The sequence below is a fragment of the Telopea speciosissima genome, chromosome 1 (genome assembly GCF_018873765.1).
Source record: "Telopea speciosissima isolate NSW1024214 ecotype Mountain lineage chromosome 1, Tspe_v1, whole genome shotgun sequence".
NCBI classification, from domain to species: Eukaryota; Viridiplantae; Streptophyta; class Magnoliopsida; order Proteales; family Proteaceae; genus Telopea; species Telopea speciosissima.
Window position 1 is genome coordinate 75,790,241 of NC_057916.1, and position 19,669 is coordinate 75,809,909.

The 19,669-nt window shown below is 40.4% G+C and overlaps 1 protein-coding gene across 1 annotated transcript; it reads right to left on the reverse strand.

Annotated features, from left to right (window-relative positions):
* Positions 1 to 2,555: 2,555 nt before the first annotated feature.
* On the reverse strand, positions 2,556 to 7,159 carry LOC122666735 (transcription factor EGL1-like). The gene is made up of 8 exons (XM_043862799.1): positions 6,591 to 7,159; positions 5,657 to 5,911; positions 5,057 to 5,153; positions 4,909 to 4,923; positions 4,546 to 4,602; positions 3,493 to 4,455; positions 2,965 to 3,408; positions 2,556 to 2,843 (listed from the first exon to the last, which is right to left on the reverse strand). The coding sequence occupies exons 1-8, from the start codon at positions 6,722 to 6,724 to the stop codon at positions 2,772 to 2,774; spliced, it is 2,037 nt and encodes a 678-aa protein (XP_043718734.1). The 5' UTR covers positions 6,725 to 7,159; the 3' UTR covers positions 2,556 to 2,771.
* Positions 7,160 to 19,669: the final 12,510 nt, after the last annotated feature.

Sequence of the window (19,669 nt, forward strand, 5' to 3'; positions counted from 1 at the left end):
TACTCAAAAGTGCACTTGAAGATGCACACTTGAAAGGCGCACATGGTATGTTGGTATAGATCAGGATTAATTTTTATCCTCTCCTGTTACAGCATGGTGTTGTAATGCATCGTGCGGCGCTGCGGAGGCCATATGGCACAGCGGGCTCCACATGATACACATGACCTCTGCAGTTGCCGCACGATGCGTTATAGCACCATGCTGTAACAGGAGAGGATAACGATTCAGATCAGGACACTTATTTGGTCTTGTTTGAGAATGAAAAGTTGACGCAATTGGACAAGTCTTCGTCAGTTGAATTTCACTCCATTCCTTTCCAAGTTATATTTCCATAATGTCCCCCCAAAAAAATATTAAGGTTTTGTTTGGTTGCAAGGGAAATGGAGAAGAAAAATGAAATCAAATCAATACAAAATTGAACATTTTTAGAATCGTTACTTTACATGATGCTGTGAGTTAATGTTTTGTTTGGTTGCAAGTGAAAGGAAGTTTTCTTTCATTCTTTGACCGGATTTCTAAATCATGGGCCAAGGAAAGAACCTACGATCCTTCTTAAGAAAATTAACCATAGTGAAATCATTCATTACATTCTTAATATCTAGAGTAAAAGTAAACAGCTCCCAGAGTCACTACCCCCATACCCTGAACTAAAACCCTCTCCACAAAGCTTTGACAGTCAGTCCAGGTGGTGACAACCACGACGGGTTTGAGTTTAAAAGCATGATTTCATTAAAAAAATTTGATAAATAAGTATGGAAGGAAAGAGTTGACATGAACTTTAGTGAAATAAAGATGCAGAACAAACTTTTTATGGGAAAAGGCTGGGTATATTGCCAGGATGCCCAACATGTGTCATCATGTCTCTTCTCCTTTGGTAAAAACCCCTTTATCCTCGTGTGTCTAAACCTGTGATTGATGTATGCTACTAGTTTATCGAAAGTTGATGTCATGCCCAACCCTCTCCCACTTTATAATTTGGGTGTTTGATTGGATATGCCAATTATGTATAATTGCCATATGAAAACAAATGAGGCTCCAACTAAGTGGGAAGCTAAAATATTTTGGTTGAAATTTCAACTGAATTTAAGTATGATTACATTAAATAACTAGAAGTTATCCTCTACCGTGGGAGAAAGAGAAAAAATTCCTCCCAGCCATTGAATGAGTGTTTGGAGAAGAGTTGAGTGCCCAAGTAGTTGGAGAGGATCCAGATCCGTGAGAAGAAAAACCTATGATCTGACAACCATTATTAATCCCCCTGTCCCCATGCCAATAGAAGGTCAAAGTATCCTTATATTATGATAACCATTCCATCCCCATTAACGCCCACAATGAAGGAATATCTCCTTCCCCATGGGTGAAGGAAAATTGCTTTCAAATGACAATTAATTTTACTTTATTTTTTAAGGAAAAGATAACACTACTTGGGTGCGTACGGTATGCTATCTTTGTGCCTAGACACAGGGGCGGATGAAATGATTGCAGTACCCCCGGGAATTCAGTCTTTCCATGGGGTGCCATGATGGTCATTTTGTCCACCCTTGTATTTGGGCCTAGGGACAGCACACCGCACGTACCCATGTAGCGTTCCCCCCCTCCTCCCCCCCTTTTTGTTGTTTCTAGTCTTCTACATCTCCCATTACACTCTTCTTCTCAATAAATTTTCTTTCTACAAAAAATTAAAAAAAAATGAAAGAAGAAAATTGTCATTCATAGCCAAGTAGGGCTCAAGGAATAATTCAAAATTCAATATGTTACTTAGGCATGTCTAGACCATCATTAATGTTAATCGGATCCAGGTCTTGGACCCGATCCATGGTGTCCATGAGGGGTGGCCTGACCCAACCTGTGAGCAAGGAGCCATTCACTTTATGTGAACGACTCCCTCTCCCCCTTTCCTAGTTTGAGTGAAAGGCTGCAAAAGGGGTGGGGGGGGGGGGGGTTAGAGTTTTGGCTATAAATAAAAGCTCTAACCCTAAATCCCATCATAACATTGACAACCAAGATTTGTCTCTCTCCCTACTCTCCATGTAATTGTGTGCTCGGATTCTATCTCTTCCCAAAGATTTGTGGTGAAGTTCTTCTTCATGAAAAAATCTTTCAAGATATTCGAAGATTGTGAAGGCGATCGTTCGAGTTCGTGAAGCAAGTAACAAAACCCGTATGAGATCCTCTTGCACTGCATTTCCATCTCCGTTTAGGTAACACCCTAACGGGTGATTATTTATTTAGAATTGATACAAGTGTTCTTGGAGGGACAGGGTTGGGCATGCCACCCACTTGCAGTAAGCTAGTGGTGTGCATCAATAAGATCTTGGGACACAGGGGCAGGGGGGTCATTTCCATGGGGAAGAGAGACAGACACAAGTCAAGAACCCCGGTGGCATGCCCAAACTTTCCCTTTGTCTCCAAATTTGTTGACTCATCTGAGTCACCATGAAAAACCCTTGGAGCTCAGTGGCTGTGAGATAGAGAGAGAGAGAGAGAACTCATCTCCATATTCCACAATTGTATTTATTAGCTTACAGCAATTACATAGAGAAATTCAACTGAAATGCAAAACCCCAAGAGCAGAATCAGCTTTGATCTTCTATATAGTGTCACATAGATAGCCTGGATTCAGTGCATAAAACACCAAATGCTGGAGCTTTGAACCAAGTTATAGTAACCGGCACTACCAAACTCTTATTACATAATAACAACAAACCAATTTATAATGGCATCACTGCAAGTATCTCCCAACAATTTTAGCCTCCTGAAGGCCACAATGTTCAACACTTACTAATGACTCTCTGAAGTGATTGCTTGATCATTCCGGCAGACGCGAAAGCCGTTCCTCTAAACTGCAGCCAAATTCCTAGTCAGTCAAACATTCAGATGAAGGCAGCAAGAAGGAAATGAAAAATATATAAAAAGTTAAAAAAAAACCACTAGGCTTCTTATTTGAGTATTCTAGGTCCAAACCTCAGATTTGATTGACAGTATAAGAATGCCATCCACTGTAGAAGATTGAACCATGTGAGCATCTAAATTGAGATTGCTTATGGCATCTAACATATGGAGCAACAAAGACTCCCTCCAAGGACACCTTATATCAATTAGAACTTCTTTCTCATTCATAACAACAGTAAGATTGGCTGCCAAACCATCTTTTGATGAAGCCCAATCAAGTTCCACTTCCGTTTCATCAATGTTAGAAGCCTTTCTCTTGTTAATTGAAGTCTTCCTATCATTTGTAATGTCTCTATGGACATAGTTTTCTGATGTCCTCTCTGCTATATCTGGGTGCTTCCTCCTTGTTCTAGCTTCATACTCTGCCAATTCCCTGCATGATTCCAACTCTTCCACCCTTCTCTCAAGCTCTTTCAGGTAGTCAATTGTGTCATCAAGGATAGATGATTTGTCAACCTGCCAAATATGCACACAATATAAAATTTCTCACCATGAATTGGGTCTTAACAGAAAATCTCCTAGGAATAGTAGTTCAAGTACCTTTCCAACAGAAGGAACTAGAGACTTCAGGATATGAAATTTTTCCTTCAGTTTCTCCCTTCTTCTTCTCTCTGACAATACATGGTTCCCACCAACATCATCGCATTCTGATTCCTGGAGTCCATCCTTGCCAGCTCTTTGTACTGATTTGATCAAGTTACCGCCGTGCATCCAAGCTACCTCAAACAACATCTTCTTTAATATTTTCTGTGGTCTGCCAATCTGTGGTTGCAGAGGATCCACGAGTCCTCTCCAATTTGTAAAGCTGGATTTGTGATTACCACTGCGAACGCATGGTGCTACAATCAAACTGTGAGGGTTCTTAAAAATGGCAGAAAGAGTCCTTGAGTAATGCAAGTCATCGGTTCTGAGGACCAATGAGCTTAGTTTAGTGTCATTGCATTCTTGAAGTTCTTGAACACGAAGGTTGTTTACTTTTTCACCCTTAGAAGGGATTACATTTTGAGGATTCCCAAGTGTTTGGGATATACAGTCACTAGAATTCATGGAATCAAGCATGCAATTACTGAACTCATCATCCAAGTACTGCCAGCTTTGGACTTGTGAAGCCCTACCATTTATTACACCTTCCAGTTTGAAGGAATCTTCAGTGTGCTGATGAGCCCCGCACCCATTTGAGCTGTCATGGGGGGAATCTGCCTCTAAGTCTTCACAGATATTTGTATGAAACTCCTCAATCCGACCTTGGTTGAACTCGATTTCTTCTCGAGGAATGTAAGATGGTACTAATGCAGGGGTTGCACTCTCTTGTTTTGTCTCAAATTGGATTGCTGGATCCAAAGCCATTGCATCAATTTTCCCATGGCCAACCTTGGCATATGGAGGATCTTCCACATTATCTGCATTTTGAGGGCTGAAAGCTGATTGCTCAATGCAATTGGGCCTTGGGAACTCCAAGCAGCAAGTCTTAACTTGTTGAATGAGGTTGGAGTCTTCTGAAACCTAAAGAGACAAACAAATTACAATATAACACAATGAGTTTCAAACAAATTACAGCTGAACTCAAGTGGAAGATATGACATGTAAAATTACCAGATCAGTCACCCCCAGCTCAACCACACCTCCTAAAAATGGAAAGCATACCACAGTCTGCAAACCAAAAACAGAAGCTACGTATGATGGTGTTTCATCGAATGCTGCTGAATGGATATTGAAAAACAGCCAATGTAGAGGCCAAAGCAAAACAGAAGCTTTGATTGAACTCATTCAACCAGAAATTCAAAAAGGTCAGCTAGGTCTATATGCTATTAGTACTCTCTTTCAACCATGTGGAGAGATCATAGGTCTAATATGTTACCAAATGACTAAGTGATACAGAACTGTGTTTACTTCACACCACTAACTATAAAGCTCTGTCATAATTCAACGTGAAAGGAGAAAAGGAGATCCTGATACCTGGATAGATGCGCTCTAAGGATGATGATTGATTCCAGTCCAGTAATTGAAGAAAAACAACACAACAGAGACAATTATAGTCAGTTTGTCTGCCAATGTATAGAAGAGAATTTGCATCAGATTTAAGATTTCTGCAAGGAATAGTAACCTTTGCTAGAAGAGAGCGTGTAAATACTTTGCTATCTGCATCAGGAGCCCTGCACAACCAGATGGTTTGACCATTTTCCAATGCTCTTCCAGGCAATCTGGGCACCAACAATGAGTAAGAATATTATTTAGCTGCATCTTATTGACCATGAACCAACAGAAACAGGATAAAGCAACCTTAAAAATAGATAAATATACTCCAAACTATTTTTTACAGATTCAGTTCTTTTACTGCAAAAGTTTGTTCCTAGAACCTAAAATGATCTCTCATGGGCTGAAATTAAACCCAACACTGTTATGATCATATGTAATTAGATTCAATTTTAGCACTAATTTGCAATTAGTCAAGTTCACTGGCCCACTTCTTCTCCCAATACTGATTTCTGATTCTGGGAAATCCCACCTCCAGGATTGATAAAGAAGTTAAAATGCAGGTAATTATAGAGAAAATTGCATCTTCAATCCTCTCATTGAATACATTTAAACATTCTAACCGAACATTAATATAAAAAAATTAGATTTAAGGCTGTAGGAGGCCAGAACAACAGGAAGAATTTAATAATAAGAACTAAAATTAGAGCCCGGGAGGAGAGACAAGTACCCTTGTCCACGGTTGAATTGAAAGGACATGCAAACCAAGTAAAACCACTCTGCATCAGTGAGGTCTTCAGGAGACAATGCTGCTGAAGGCCTCCTAGCTTGTGGGTTGGTTTCACCTGCTGATAGTGATTCATACAGCTCTCTTAACAGTTCACTCCTTTGCAATCCCATTTGGTCAGCATTTAACTCCCTGGGTTGCAATGTTTTCCTGGTCTTTATGTCTCCATTGTAGTACCCATCTCGCCATTCCAACACCCTAAAAATAATCACAACCAAACCCCAGAAGAAAAGGTTAAAAAAAAAAAATAGAACTATGTAAACCTATCTCCAATCATGATTGGCAGGGCACAAGCATTTCGTACATCTTCACATCAGTTCATGATCTTAAGCAACAGACGATAGTGAATTAAAAGCTCACACCTCAGGAATGGGGTTGCAAATCTGAAGCCATCACTTTCATGGGCTAAACTGGAACCACATTAAAGCCAGATTTCTCCAATTATGCAAGGAAGAGTTATAGAAAACCTAATTTAGCAACAAACAGGAAACAGAATAGAAAAGCAAGAGGCCCAGTTTTTTTCTTTTTTTTGGGCGGTGGTGGTGAGTGGTTTTTGATGGATTCCAAGTATAAGAAATCCAGATATAGTATAACATTATTATTTTTAACTACAACATTCCCTATGGTGTTTAATGATTCAACAACTTTGCAAAAGAGGGTTCGCAATGAGCCTGATCTTGAAAAAAAAACCATTAACAGTAAAATTTCCCAGTTGAGCAAACTCATTATCCTGGAGACCCACACAAATGCTAGCCATTATATATCACTTCTCTAACTGTTAAGCAGACCCAGTTGCAGGAAACTAAGAAGGCAGAGCAAAAATGTTCCTAACAAAGAGAAAGAAGTAAAATGGAAGAAGACTTTGAATATTCTATACCCTCCAGTTGAGATAGACCAGAAGATTGCATAGCTCCATTGGATGCTTCTAACAGCAAAAGCAAGCTGTTTTCTCAGATGATTTTCTGGTACTCCCTCCTGGTTTTGGAGCCCAGTGGCCATCGCCCAACACATAACCTTGAAGCCTCACTGAAAGAAGAGTAGAAGACAGAAGCTCCCGGGTTTTCAACGTGGATTTCTGGCTTATCTGTTTGATTCTCAACCCCACAAAAAGAAGAACTCAGAAATATCAATTTATCTTGAGTTTGTTAGAAAGAAAAGATTAGATTAAAATGGCCAAAAGACAGATTTCTATCTTTGAGTTATGTGGTAGTACAAATGGGTTTTTCAGTCTAGTACAGAATAACAGGACGAAGTGGTGGGGCAGTTGAAATCATGAAACAAAGTAACCCCAGTGGATTTATCACAACCATTTCTGGTTTTGGAACTGATAAGGCCGAGACCACCACCATTTAATTAACTTCAGAGAGAGTATTTCCCAGTAATTTGGAGAAAGGGCAACAGAAAGCAGAAAAAGGGTACCAGATGACTCTGGTTCTTTGAATCGCCTCCATGAACTGCAGCTTTTACAGCTTGAAATCCTTGAACTGAACCAGTATATAGACTTTGATTTGGAAAAGCAGGAAGAGAGGAATAGTGAAAGGTTGTCTTAAATGAACAGAGGAAATCCGTACAAATGGTTATCTTCTGTTGAGATTGGTTCTTGTCATTCCTTTCAACAGCTATAGCCCACAACCCAGCTTGAAACAACTAAATACGAATTGAAACCCCGAAAGGACAGGTCCTTTACTCCTTTTTATTGTCGTGAGAGTAGCTTGGAAAGGTTTACATTATGAGTATTACAGTAACTTTTTTCGTTTGGGAGTTCGTAAAGACTAAATTCAACTTATATACATAAAGATTATAATTTTCTTCTTCATTTGAATCTAAGGAAAAAGGGAAAATAAAATAAAATTTGAAAGTATCAGTTTCTCCTCTTTTCTGGGAACTGGGTTTCTGTATTATTCCATCACAAGAACCAACCAAGCTCAAATCATGCTACTGGGTTGGACAAAACCAGTCTTTAATGTCACCGCTCAAAAACAAAATGCATTTCGTCCTGATCTTAAAATCTAAAACGAAACCCAACAAAACAAAACTACTTCAAAATTAGGAAAAAGAATAAAAAAAGAACAGGAACAGGAAGGGTAGATAGATCATGGAAAATACAATCTTATCAGTGAATTCACTGAAGCTAAGAGTTGAGAGTGATTTTGTGTATCAAAGATTGTTCGAGAGTGTTACAGAGGAAGAAGCAAGAGGTCCACAGGAAACAGGGAACAGGGAACGTGTTTTGTAGTTTCAAAGGTCACATGATTCATGAAGCATTTATAAGCAGAAAAGATGGCAGAGCTTGATTTTTTTTTTCTTTTTGGATTTTTTTTTTTTTTAATTATTTACGTCGGGTCCATGATTGAAGGTTGATAAAGAAGAAGGAAACAAAAGGAAAAAGAAGGAAAAAAATCATTTAAAAAAAATAAAAAATAAATAAATAAATAAAAAAACCAAAATTAATATGCGAGAGACAAAAAGGGAGAGGGGCCAATGGTTCTTTTAGATGATCTCTCTTTGTTCCTTTCTGCATGAGGCCGCTGTGAGCCCATGAGATCATTCTACCACTCTCATTCCCTTACCAATAAAAAATTACTGTATATCTACTTTTTACACGGCTCGGTTCGACTTGGCTTGGCTTGATTTGGTTCAACTCAACTCGACTCGCTTATAAATTTAACCCAAGATTTAAAATTCAGATGTTGGCTGATTTGGGCTGATCCGAATTGGTTTGATACCAACTGAATCAGTAGGGTAGATATTCCACGGGCTGATTTTAGGATTTTGTTCTACCTGATTCATGCTGCAATGATCCGGATCCTCATTTCGGGGTTTTAAGCCATGACATCAATACATTTTTTATGACATCAAAATGCCCTTTGAGATTATCCTTTATGACAACAAGACCCCTTTATTGGTGAAGGTAATATTTCCTAGTCCTTGATTCCGTGGTCCAGGACTCAATGTCTTTGAAGCTTTGATTACCCAATACCTAAAGAAAAAGAAAAGAAAGAAAAAAAATCCTTCAGATGTCTTTAAAAAGATCCATTTAATGTCATTAAATTCTTAAGGATTGCTATTTGATATTTTAATTTTTTTTATGAGAATATTTGATATTATAATTACAAAGAACAACTAAAGGGTTATTAGTGTCTAGAAGTTGACTAGAACTTGTTTGTATTCCAAAATAAAAAAAAGGTAATGGGTAATCAACTTAGGTTTTGTGCATGGCTTAAAGAGTTGTTTTTTCAGATTTCCTGGTCCCGACTCCGATCGAGCATTTCTGTAAGGGTGTCAAACAAGACAGTTTTGAGTAATTGGGACGGTTCCTTACTGGTTTTGGTCCCAAAGGGGTCAATCCCAGAACCATTCTGTTTACTAAACAATCTCAAATTTAGGATCCGATCTTGTTTAATAATAGGATGGTTCGGTCCCTTGACAGTTCTAAGCACTCAAAGTCTCGAACAATCAACTATGTACAAAATTCTTAAGTATACAAATAAATTTTTCAAGCATATAATTAATTGAATAAATCACTAAGCATAAAATAATCAAATAACAATTCTTAAAAATACAAACATTATTCACAAAAAAAAAGAAGAATACAAACACTTAACTAAACACAAAATAATTGATAATCCTTAGTTTTTCTTTGTAATTAAATATAATTTTTAGAAAAAAGAACTCTGGCTAATACTCCCATGAGTCTATCTCTCTCCTCCCCATATGAAAAGACATCTCTGTCCCCTTATTTTGAGGAGGAGAGAGATAGACAAATGTGAGTGTTGGTGTAGGCCACTCCTGGAGGAAACCTATTTCCCATAATTCTTATACTATTAAGTATTAAATAATTCTTTTACCAAAAAAAAGTATTAACTAATCTTAAATAAGTAATTAAGCCATGTTAAATAGGTTCTAGTTGGTTCTTTATTGGGCTTTCAATTCTAAACCCGTTGGAAAACTCGTCCCAAAACCATCTCATCTCATTTAATAATTGGTTTCAAAACTAGTTCCCAAAATCATCCAATTTAATAATGGGATGGGTTGGTTCTAGGTTTTAGCGAGAAGATTTTGGGACGGGTCCCAGTTTCAGACCCAAATTGACACCCTTAATTTATATCCATTTGATGCCCAAGAAGCAACTGTGCACAAAAACTTTCGTCTTAATTTTGTCTCAGCTACTCAATGTTGTAAACTAATGCTTAAATTTGGCTTAAGTTTTATTTTCCCTTACAATGAGAAGAATCTTTTACCAAGTGTGATGTAACATTGTGATTGGACTTGAGACGTTATCAACTCCCACATTTATTCTTTATCGTTTCACTCAAAATACCTTTTTTTAATTCAATTAATTAGAAAATTAGATGGGAGGATAAAGAGATTCTCTCTTCACCAAGGATGTAAACTCAAAATCAAGTCCAACTGATTCCAATCTCATTCAATTGGAATCAGATCAAGAATCAGTGGAAATTGTCTAAATTCTGTCCTAACCATAGAAACAGCATATGGGTCAGCCATTCATGTCAACTCACACTGTACAATCAATAATTCTTGTTTGATATGTTTGGATTTTGCATGGGATCTTTTTATGGGGGTGGTAGTCCTTCATGTGCCTATCTAGTGTGAGAAAGCCACTCAATGGATAGCCCCACTCCATTTTAGTTTTTGGGAAAATTACAAAGATTACGTAAAATCATGTTTCCTTTTATAAAACTAACCACTTATTGTTTCACTTGACAAACATACATACAATAGGGTTTGGGTTTACAAAAATGAGAATGACCTGCCGACATTTTTGGTGCGGATCCAAATAAAACTTTTTTCTGAGATATGTTCGACTCGATCCAATGGAGTAGTAAGTTATATTTTTATCCGTTTTGTTGTAAAGGGAGTGAGATTTGGGGTTTTTGATTTAAGATTTGTGGAGAGAGAAGCAGTACCGTTTGTGGGGTGTTCTTAAGAGATTTTCATAGTAACTTTCGTTGATTTACATAGTGAATGAAACATCTTCAGTTTCACCAGTGGACGTAGCACACCATACTGGTGTGTGAACCACGTTGCATCTTCGTGTCATCTTGCTCTGTTTCATTTTTGTTCGTGTTTTTGTTTGGTGTTTGTTCTAACAATTAAATATATGTACTCAGATCATCTACGGCCTGCCTGCCCGTAGCTGCCAGAGTGGCGCACTGATGTGGTGAGGCACAATGATCGCCTTACCCCCGCCGGTACAGATCGTCTACGGCCTGCTTGCCCGTAGCTGCCAGAGTGGCACACTGAAGCGATCATTGTGCCTCACCTCATCAGTGCGCTGCTATGGCCGCTACGGGCAGGCACGCCGTAGATGATCACGATCCTAAATATATGAGATTTCACCGGGTAGATTGGTGGCTGCAACAATTCTGTTGCTTGCCTTGTTCTTGGCCTTCTACTCAATCTCAATCTTTGCCATCGCCGGAATCACAGAAGCAGAGCTCGAGATTGCCATTGACGTTCTTGGGTTGAATGGGTATGATCAAATTCTTTGTCTCTTTTGGTAAAAATATGCAGGAGTGATGCACAGGGCGATAGGAAGGGTTGATGCTGCGCAGGGGCTGGGGACTGGTTGTTGCAGGGGCATGGCTGGGGTTGGTGCTTGTAGCGATGGCCTAAGAAGCCCTGAGCTCATGGCTGAGATCAAAGAAAGAGTGGAGTTGGGCTGCAATAATCCCAAAACGAGATGGAAACTCAATTAGAAAACTGTGAGTTTCCACAAGTTTGAAGGATGAGCTAGAAGCTATTGACATAGTGGGACCTAATTTTTAAAGCAACAGGGAGGAGTTGATGGAGAAGAAGAGATGAAAAACAGACAAAGGTAAAATGCAAAGGTGGAGTTGTAGGGACAGCGGAGTGTGGAGTTGCAGAGGTGTTGGGAGATCGGGGTTTGCGTGGCTGGGAACTGAATGTTGCAGCTGATGGCATGAGGAAAAACAGGGTAGGGGTGGGGCTATAGAAAGAATCGGGGCAGGGTTGCAGGGGAGGGGAGGAATCTTTATCCTCTCAGTTACACTATCCATACTTGACTCAAGTACATCTAACAGAGGAGGCAGAAATGACTCTCCTACTCCCTGTCCGAACACACCGCTCGAGGTGGGGTCCACCTCCCTCTAGTAGATGTACTTGACAGTCAAGTACGGGCAGTGTAATTGAGAGGATAAAAATTCGGAGGGGAGAGGGAGGCATGGTGAGAAAAATTATCTCCTCAAGTTCCCCACCCGGCCCAGTTCCCCAGTGCCACGACTAAGGGAATCGATCGTCAGGTGCTCAGGTTTTTCTCATGGAGGAACGAAAAATGACGACCTCACCCCTTGCCCGAACACACTGCCCGAGTGGGGTTAGGTTGTCATTTCCACCTCTTAGTGAGAGGAACCTAAGCACCTGACCGGGCAAGGAACCTAAGAGGATAAAAATTCCTAACAAGGGGGGGGGGGGGTGGACCCCACATGGGCAGACTGTTTGGGCAGGGGTAGGGTGTTCAATGCGCCCCCCCTTGTTAGGGGCACTGGGGAACTAGGCCGGGCGAGGAACTAGAGGGGATAAAAGATCCAGGATGGTGATGGCAGTAGTGGTGGAGGTGGTGGAAAGAATCAAGGATAAAAATGTTAAAAAAAATGTAGGTAAGGGACAAGGAGACTATTTGGGCTAGTTTTGTAAACCTGAACCTAATTTTATGCATTTTTGTTAACTGAAGCAACAGGTGGTTAGTTTTGTAAAGCAAAACATGATTTTCCCTCATCTTGTAATTTTCTTTTTTGTGTTTTGGTAACAAGGGTTGGGTTTAATCTATGACAGGAACATCTCATCTAGCAAAATTTAGTTGATTTAGAGATTTAGAAATGATTATAATGAATGACATTTGGATTATAATCTTATGCGGTATAAGTAATAAAGGAGCACACCAATGAGGTGTGACAAAACAATATCATACATAAGTGGACAACAAGGTTGGATGCTAACGTACCCCACCTTGGTGGTTCAAAGAACCATTTACTATAAATTTTTTTTTTTTGGGTTTCACAGTATTATATGGTGGAATGGAGTTTTCTTTCACCCACAATGAAGATAAAGCCTCTTACTACATGAGATTTTGCCTTCTGATTGGACTACGAAAGCATATTTCAAACCTTCAACAATAGGGAATTGGAGTTGATGTGTGTTTAGAAAATAAAGCACTTTGGGATTTAGTTGTTGATTACCTTTGATTTGGGAGAGAGATAGATCTACACGTAACACTAACACTATGCGGCCTCTTATATTGATGACATCTTAATTACCTCTCAGTGGTTTCTAGATCTTTGTGTTAAAGATGTCACTGCTTGTAAGGACTTTCTTTGTCAATGAAATTTTCTTCTACCAAAAAAAAATAAAAAAATAGCAAATAACAAAACAATACATTTAATGAAGAGAGAATGGGCGAAGACACATATTTAATGATGAGAGAGGGGAGGGAAAATTATCCTCTCCAATTCCCTATAGCTTGGCAATGCTAGTGTGGATGTTTGACATGTGACAATTCAGACATCCAATGGTCTGAACTCAACATAATCAATGATCTCGGACTGTTGGATGTCTGAGTGGCCACGTGTCAAACATCTACACTAGCACTGTCGCACTGCCAAGCTATAGGGAATTGAAGAGGATACTGAGGGGAGAGAGGGAATTATACACACTCTATGGACAATATTGGACAACATATACTTTTTTCTCCCCTTCAAAAAACATGCTAGGACTTCTACCACAAAAAAAAAACAAAAACATGCTAAGTCTGTTCCTTCCTTTTTTGGTCATCAAGACTATTCCGTCACCCTTATTTCTCCTCTGGTGATGTGACTCCATGATTAATGTCTTGTGTCATCATTATATTTTCTCTCAGAGACCGTTTTCCTACACATGGGGAAGGAGGAATGTCATCATCGATAGGTGTCATTGTCTCGAGCTGGACAAAGGGGAGCAATGCAGATATTATGGACTTCTTACAATAGAAAGAATAATAATAACCCTAGATGAACGTATTTTTCCTTCATCCAGAATGGAGGATAACTTTCTCTCGTGAGACATGTTTATGTTACTATTGTTGATGGAAGAATCGTCCTTATTTCATTATGGTGGGTTCTTGTGTCATACTCTGTCAGATCATAGTGGGACACTTTCAAATGAATAATGCTTAATTATCATTCCATTATTCACACAAACCCTTTGATGAACTTAACACGTAAACATTAAATGTCTATGTGGTGGTTCTTTGTTTGATACTTTAACTAAATGAACGAACAAGATCATCTTTGATTTTCATAAAAAACAAAGTAAATGAGAAGGTTTTCTTAAGTCATTGACTTTGATGAAAATGATCAATTCGATGGCAGAGGATCTCTCTAGTGATCGAAGAGGTCTCGTGAGAAGAAAAAGAAAGAGTAGGGATGTGAGATTGTGGGGGTGTGAAAGAGTGGGAAAATTATCCTCTCAGGTTTTCTACCCGGTACAGTTCCTTAGTGCTTCTAATAAGAGGGGATGGACCTCACCCAAGCAGTGTTTCGGGCACAAGGTAAGATGGTCATTTATGCTCCCTATGAGAGGAACCGGACGAACTATACCGAACAAGGAGCCTTAGAAGATAAAGATAAAGAGTGTGAAGCTTGCTGAAAGACTCCATGTCTTTTTCATTTCTTTGGCTCAAACTTTGTAGTCAAACCATTAGGTTGAGCTAACTACCTTACTCATTCATGTATCACATGGTAGTATATTATATTAATAAATATAAACGAGTGGGTAGGTACAGTCATCGAAATGCTCTTCCCACAAAAAAAAAGGGCATAAGGTTTGATTGGTGGACCACTGACTCCAGTCCGTATATAGAGTATAGATATCCATGGGTAAACTACCAGAAAAGTGCTCTTGTAGGTCCAAAAACTGCGGTCGTAGTAGACCTACGATCTTACCCCCCAAAAAAAAAAAAAAAAAAAAGTCGACCTAAGATTAAGGGTGTCAATTGGGACGGTTCCCGGTACTTGGGACGGGACGGTACCAATACCGGTACCAAAAGTGTCAATTCCAGTACCGTCCCATTTACTTAACGGGACCAAACCTAGATCCCAGTCCCGATTACTAGCGGGACGGGACGGTACCGATTCCGAAACGGTTCTAGGCACTGTAGAAAAATGAAGAAGTTTAATTGTTCCTAATGGAAAAATCCGATTGTGTTTTCCTCTTTGATTTCCCAAACAAAACCTTATTATCACACATGTTACTGTCACATGGTACTACTGAGTGGAAAAAAGAAAAACCTGGTACATGAAGTTGCTTGCAAGAAGAGAGAGTAGCACTGAACCAGGATTTTGAGAGGCGAGACTTCAAGAGCTGCGGCTGTCCCGTCCCTAATGCATGATAAATATAATTCTTATACCCTATTTTTTCTCCCAAAAAAAAAAAGATCTTATGTATTTTTTCTTTTTTAAACGGTACTAGTATGTCCGGTACCTTATTGGTATTTCGGTACTGGTACCGTTGGGAATCCCGTCCCAGAACCGTCCCGTCCCATTTATCATTCGGTACCAAAATCAGATACCAGTACCGGATTTTAGAGGGATGGTATTGGGACGGTTCTCGGTTCCGGTCCCAAATTGACACTGTCACACCCCTATCCCGACAAGGGATAAAATACAATATCAGGGTATGATTGGGGTGACATGCGTCATCCCACCTCACCGCCAGGATCTCGATGCAGTGGCCAACTCACAGTCATAAACCAATATTACAATACAATAATATTAGAGTGCGAAAGACAAAGGAATATTACATTCCGAGATAGGTCAGAGTTTGCGGAAGCGTAAAAGAAATAACTATAAGATGTTCATTGGCCAATGATAATAAGTAACATAGTTACAAAATTCCTATGACCATCAAGTAGCTACCAAAAAGGTAAAACATAAAAGTTTATACAAAACACAATGCTCAAAAATAATAAAACGGGAACGATCCCAAGTAACAGTATAGCCCGTAGGCACAATCATCATGGGCAACCATCGCCATGATCCTTAGTCACGGTCCCTGGCTCCACAGTATCATCTGCATCCAAATCTAAAAAGAATGTGTACACGGGGGTTAGCTCCACCGAGCTAGTGAGAGAGAAAAGGGGATGCACAATCACACAATCACAAATAGTCCATGGTGCATGCTATTATTAATTCATTTACCACCTAACACACAATGCTAAGTCAATGGGTATATGCTATCGCAATAACTCGGGAAGACATTGTGGATCCTTCCATTCTCACCACAATGCAACCTCAATTATTACTACGGAGCCCGCGCCGGTCGTAGTCATCACCACCCAGAGGCAGACCCCGATAACCATTACTACCCCTGGCCTGGCCTCTCTAACTCTCCACAGGCAGCAGGTGCTCTGGCTACCCAACACCTAAACCCCTGTTGGTAAGGGTCGTAGCATAGGGAACTGAGCCTAACCACAGATATACTACATGAATCCTATCGTGTTGAGAGGTACATCCGGGTGTGTCAACGTCCCATTCCATCTAACACCGGTACCAAGACAACACGGCGCATACGCAAGAATGAGATGCAATATATAATTCCACGTATCACGGGGTTCCGGTGCGACTTCCCAAGACCGTAACCCAACACAAATCCATATCATCCAAATCATCATCATCGAATAAGAATAAATGCAAATATGCAATCATGCTTGAATGATAATGTCACAATATAATTCATAAATGCATGAATAAGCAATAGTAAACAAGCTCAAACAGTCACCCAAACCCACTCACAATTACTTCAAATGGAATTTGTATAAGCGCAACGATTCGCTCAAAATCACTCCATTGCACATATGTTGGCGCCTATGGAAGTGAATAAGAGTGTGAGAGAGTGTAGGGGAGGCCTCATAGAGAAACCCCATAGTTTACATAAGTTATAAGCCTTAAAAGCGCATCGGAGGCAACGTCGGACTCAGCGAGCTTGCCTCCGACCTTCCTGCAGCTCGGGACACATCGGAGGCAAACATCGGACTCACGCAGTCTTGCCTCCGATGCAACCCAAGTGTGATTTCAAGGTCTTTAAACGCCCAGGGTTGTCCCATTTGGTTCTCTAAGCCTCAAGGGACAAGGGAGGGGTGTCTTGGAGTCTATTTGGGTCTTAGAAACACCCAACATTCAAAGATTTAAGGGGGTTTAAAGGATCAAAAGCTCAAAAATCCAGATTTGGGGTTTTCTTTGGTGGTTGAAGCTTTAGAATCAAATAGATTCAGCAAGAGGTCAAAATAGAGGTCTTTATAGGATTGTAATGAAAATAGGAAAGCATCCTACAAGGGGAAACTACACATGACTCGAGCTAACCCCTTGGGTTTCAAAAAGAAAAACCCCATCTTGGGGCTGCTACCAAAGAACCACCCAAGCTCAAACGAGCAAGGGGGAAAGAGAGAAAAAGGGGGGGAAAGGGGCACTTGGCTTACCTGGTCTGAGATACACAAGATGTGCCCTCTTTAAAACTACAAACCCAGCAGTCGTTTCCTTCTTCTTCTTCCCTTCCTTCTCCTCCTTCTCCTCCTTGCCGCCTCCTCTCTTCATAACTCCCTTCTCAAGCACGGTTAGGTTAGGTTAGGTAGAAATGAGCCAAGACTAATGAATAGTCCTACCCATCTCTCTCTTATAGAAAACCACTATTAATGGCATGTTTGGATAAAGCCTCATAGTGTACCCTAGGGTCTATTTGGGTAGGGTCAAACATGGCAGGGCGCCAATAGTACCTTAGCCACAGGGTCTCACCCACAAGGGTCCTTATTAGCAGCATTGGATGCAGGGTCGGAGGCAGCCAATAACCTTGCCTCCGATGCGAGTAGGAAGGTGGTTCCCACCATAAGAGGTCAGGGCCTTTGGACCACACTTCGAGGGCTTTGAGAGGGCAGTAAGCACACAATAAAATTTGGTCAACTACTTACCCCTGACACGTCAAGGGGCAACCTCCATGGTCCCGACTAGTTTCCACAGGCAACCTCGTACTATGGTCAATATGGCTGGGTTTGACCACCAGTGAGAACAACTCACCGGCATACGTGGCAGTGATAACTACACGTCACGGGGAAGAATTAATAATTAATTATACTCCTGGGGTGCGGGTATAACATTCTCCCCACCTTACAAGAAATTTCGTCCCCGAAATTTGAGGCAGCTAGCGTCTCAAGTGATAAGGGTTGTTGGATAACAACATCCCAAGTCACCCACATCTTAAACTAAGTCAAAGGTCGGGTCAAGATGAGGCAGTGCCTACATGTCACAGCAAGTCAGGTTCCACAATTCTCTTTTCCTTACAGGGTCACATTACCACCGGGGTGTGGTTCACAATAACCCTAGGAAAACAGGGTTCCAACTACTAAGTTAAGTCTCAAGGAACAAAGGTTCCCTAGATCTTCCAGATCGGGTGATACCACTCTAGCCTTGATCTACTGGTCATTCTTGGGTTACAGGATTTAACTGTCCATGACCCAACATAGGGTTTACATTCTGAAGGCTTTCACATCTGGTTGTCTCATTACCTAACCCAACTTTAGAATGATTTAGAATATTGATGGAATCTCCTATTGTTCACTCGTCAGCGGAGGAACGCATTTGGTGATCCATTACCCCATTCATATCTGTCGTTGGAGAAGGTCTTGTTACATCCTTGGTTTCAACTTTCACAACCTTTAAACCTACTACACGAGTTATCCCACAAGGAAGAGTCCACATCAGTCCTCTTTCGAGAACCAATAACCGTTTAATAGTTTTGGTCCAAGTCAACTCTTCAAGCAGGTCTCAATAAATTAACCTACTCGGTCATTAAATTCATTATTCATTACCCTAAGGTTTGGTCAACCAAGGTCAGGGCTCCAACTAGTTTCACAGCAAGGTCGAGGTAAGTCATACTTATAGTACCAGAGAATCACTCTAGTCACACAAGTCCAAGGTTCTAAGGGATAACTATATATATATATCACACCAATATGTAGGCATAGATTCAATAATTACATTCAAATTCCTATGGACATATCTGTCATCTAGGTCAATCCATCAGAACAAGAAGTTCTCAGGTACGGTTCGCTAAGTCCCTTTTTTTTAGAAAATCAAATCACGGTGTAGGACTTTCTCTATGAGTCTAAACAAGGTTTGGATGGACCAAGTAAAGTTCAAATAGAGTCGTCACTAGCTTGAGGTGTTATGAATGACTTCCAAATATACGTGACCTTCATGGCTCAATCACATAGACCAGCCTATTACTTTCCTTTCTTAGTACCTACCCATAAGGTTTGGGTCCTTAAATTCACAGGGTCTAAGGTCTTCATCCTCAAAGGTAACTTTTCTCCTTTCATGTAAGAGAGGAGTCACAGCGATTACCAATGCCTGCTAGTTCTTATTAGCGGGCCCAGTCGGGTACAAGTCATTTCAATTTTTTAGGTATTAACTAGACTCATGTGGTCCCCATAAATGGGTCACACAACAGGGGTGTCAGATCTAGGGTATAGGCACAAGATCATCACATATAGGTGTGGTCAAAAGGTCTCCAAAATAGGCTCAAAATCTTAAAAGAAATCGGGTGGACTCACAAGCGACGTCAGCATTCCGGGTGCGTTCGTGACTCCTCCGTGAAAATAGGTAGAGCGGATTAACGGGCGGATGTGGAATGCAAATCCGTTCGTTCGTCCGGTCTCGGAAGTCTCAAAGGCCGAGAGAGTTGAAGTCAAACGGATCTACGGATGGACGCATGAGTGTGGATCCGTTCGTTGATCCGCACAGTTTTAAAATGATAATTTCAAGTTTTGTGCGGAGCAGATTCACGACAAGTGGATCCGTTCGTTCGTTTGTTCGTAGAATTTTAACAAAACAGAGCCACGAGCTTTAAAACTCATTTTTGGCTCCAAAGAAAAGGACATAACCGCAGGGA

Excerpts from the sequence above, each read along its gene's own strand:
- LOC122666735 (XM_043862799.1), bottom strand. The coding sequence starts at position 6,724 with ATGTGTTGGGCGATGGCCACTGGGCTCCAAAACCAGGAGGGAGTACCA. Across the intron at positions 5,912-6,590 it reads TGGTCTATCTCAACTGGAGG|GGTGTTGGAATGGCGAGATG; the intron begins GTATAGAATATT and ends GATTATTTTTAG. Across the intron at positions 5,154-5,656 it reads CAATTCAACCGTGGACAAGG|ATTGCCTGGAAGAGCATTGG; the intron begins GTACTTGTCTCT and ends GTTGGTGCCCAG.